At 42.6% G+C, this 2,500-nt stretch overlaps 1 protein-coding gene across 1 annotated transcript in view; it reads left to right on the top strand.

The window, feature by feature from the left end:
• Positions 1 to 1,313: 1,313 nt before the first annotated feature.
• LOC144959267 (uncharacterized) overlaps positions 1,314 to 2,500 on the top strand; it is a 20,059-nt gene continuing 18,872 nt past the window's right edge. The window contains exons 1-2 of the mRNA XM_078891811.1: positions 1,314 to 1,325; positions 2,411 to 2,437. Coding sequence (XP_078747937.1) covers positions 1,314 to 1,325; positions 2,411 to 2,437 — 39 coding nt within the window. The remainder of the gene's footprint in view (positions 1,326 to 2,410; positions 2,438 to 2,500) is intronic.

Below are 2,500 nucleotides of genomic sequence, written 5' to 3'. Positions count from 1 at the left end.
TTACTTCCCCTGTATTTGATTTAAGTGGTGCAGTTTTTTGTTGGTTTGCCTGTCACCTGTTTGATGCCCGCGTACATTGACCTGATGTTGCCACTATCCGACGCTTGCTGGATGAAGCCAGTAGTTGTTGGCGCAACATCGTGCTGTTTTCTGTACTTTGATGCATGCATGTTCCTCTGACTTTGGTCTCGCTTATAGTTGACAAGTGCGCTGAGCTTGGCATCAATGGCTGGCTCCCTATGTGTGATACTGGCTTCAAACCAATCATTGTTCTTGCGCTCCTTTTGACTTACTTCAGAACTGCAGTGCTGTCTGTAACTGGCGTTTCTAAGAGAGTTCCAGCTGTCCTCTTTGTTTCGTTTTGCTTTTCTATGAGCTGTGTTGAGTCTCCCCAAGTTGTTCGTTAAACTCTATGTTCATTTGCGGGTAAGCTGTCTCTTTGAGTGATGAAATTTCTTTGGTTTCAGCTTCACCTTTGCGGCAATCGAGGATTGATTGGTGTCACAATCAGCAATTTGATAGGACCTGATGGTTCAAACATTGTTTAGGGAATCACGCTTAGTGATGATCATGTCAAGCTGATGCCAGTGTTTTGACATTAGAGGTCTCCAAGACACCTTGTGGCATGCCTTGTTCTGAAAGTAGGTGTTCGTTACACATAGTTCTAGAAGCCTCTGACAGTTTTCATTCATCTTTTCTCTGCCGCGGTGTCAGAGGCTTCTAGATCTATGTGTAACGAAGACAACCGGTAGCGTCCAACCATTTCTACACCAATCGAGAAAGGACTTACCACTTGTTGACTGTTGTCTTCCGTGTTGTTACTCTTCACAGGTGAAGGGACGTTCCGATTCTCCTGAAATTTTGCATTATTTCTTTTTTTTTTACATGGTCACCAACTAAAGTGGTATACTTTTCTCATCTCTCTATGACCTTGGGTAGTTCTTCAAAATAGGCGATTTTTGATTTGGTCATAAACCAGTCTTCTTAAGCTCTGAAAACAACAAGTATATCTCTTCAAACCGCTTTCCTCTGTCATCTTTCCTGATTGTAAAACAATGATTAAGATTAAACCCTTCCGCCGCGTCTATTCCCGTGCATCACATGAAGGAACGTAGACAATCCATCAAATAAGCCTTATGCCAATCACCCAATAAAGTGAACAAATTGGGGGCTAATAATCTTGCCCAAGAATATAAAATAAAGTGCCTTAAACGGAAATCGAACGGAGGACCTCCCGAGTCACAGTGCAATCTTTAATATGTCGACTAATGTAAAGAACATAAACATAACCGAAGGGGTCAACTCGAGTGAGTATGGAGGATGAGGTAAGATTTCTAACCCGCAATCACCTGCTGTTGTTGTTGTTGTTGTTGTTTTTGTTGTTGTTGTTGTTGTTGTTGTTGTTGACACTGCGGTACAATAATACTGTGCGTGGTCTTCCATTTCGGAGCTTGCCTTGATGTTTTGTGTCCGACTCAGTCTATTGAAGAGTTATTAGTCGTGTTCCTCGTTCATTGATTTGCTCTTTGGAAGATTGTTAAACAAAATGATGCTTTAACAATAATAAAAAAAAAGAATTTGAGCTTTATATAGCGCAATATCCACGAGATGTGCTCAAAGCGCTTTACAAGGGGTCCCTGGTCAACAGAAACATTTAACATGTAGGACGGGACATGACGCCTGTTAGGCGATATTACAATTTTTCCGACAAAGACAACGCTGTTAACGGCCAGGTACTCATTTTACACCTGAGTACGGTGAGAGAATGTTAGTTAAGAGTCTTTTTCAAGGACCAACTATGTGCAGGGCGCGAGGCTCGAACCCAGGACCTGCCGGGCCGAAAGCGAGTGTCATACCACAAGACCACATAGCCGCACATGTACAGAAAAAATAACAACCCCCAAAAAACGATTAACACGACTTTCATCGCAGGGCAATTCATCTTTGTCATCGGTGAGGAGAAACGAGTGGAAGTCGTCGGCTCTTCACCGGGTCCCCATTGATTAGAATGGAATATGATCTCTGTATCCTATTGTGCGGCTATGTGGTCTAGTGGTATGACACTCGCTTTCGGATCGGAAGGTCGTGGGTTCGAGCCTCGCGTTCGGCGCATAGTTGAGTCCTTGGAGAAGGCTCTTTACTCACATTCTCTCACCGTACTCAGGTGTAAAACGAGTACCTGGCCGTTAACAGCGTTGTCTTTGTCCAAACAAAAATTTATAATATCGCCTAACAGGCGTCATGTCCCGTTCTAAATGTTACGTGTTGCTGTTGGCTAGGGACCCATTGTAAAGCGCTTTGAGCACGTTTAGTAGATATTGCGCTATATAAAAAAGCTCCAGCTCAAGACATAATGTTCACAAAGTCATGTTTCATCCATTGTCACCATTTTGTCAAAAATTATTTTAAGATTGAAGAGACGCTGACAGATGTTCTGGTTTGTGAAATGATGAGGTATGCAGTAACACAAACGACGCATAACAGAAGTTTCCAATTTTTT

Source organism: Berghia stephanieae, chromosome 13, assembly GCF_034508935.2.
Source record: "Berghia stephanieae isolate SIO BIC M18660-M18661 chromosome 13, UCSD_Bste_1.3, whole genome shotgun sequence".
In the NCBI taxonomy this organism is placed as follows: Eukaryota; Metazoa; Mollusca; class Gastropoda; order Nudibranchia; family Aeolidiidae; genus Berghia; species Berghia stephanieae.
Note: the sequence above shows the minus strand (reverse complement) of the source record. Positions and strands in the feature narration are given on the sequence as shown.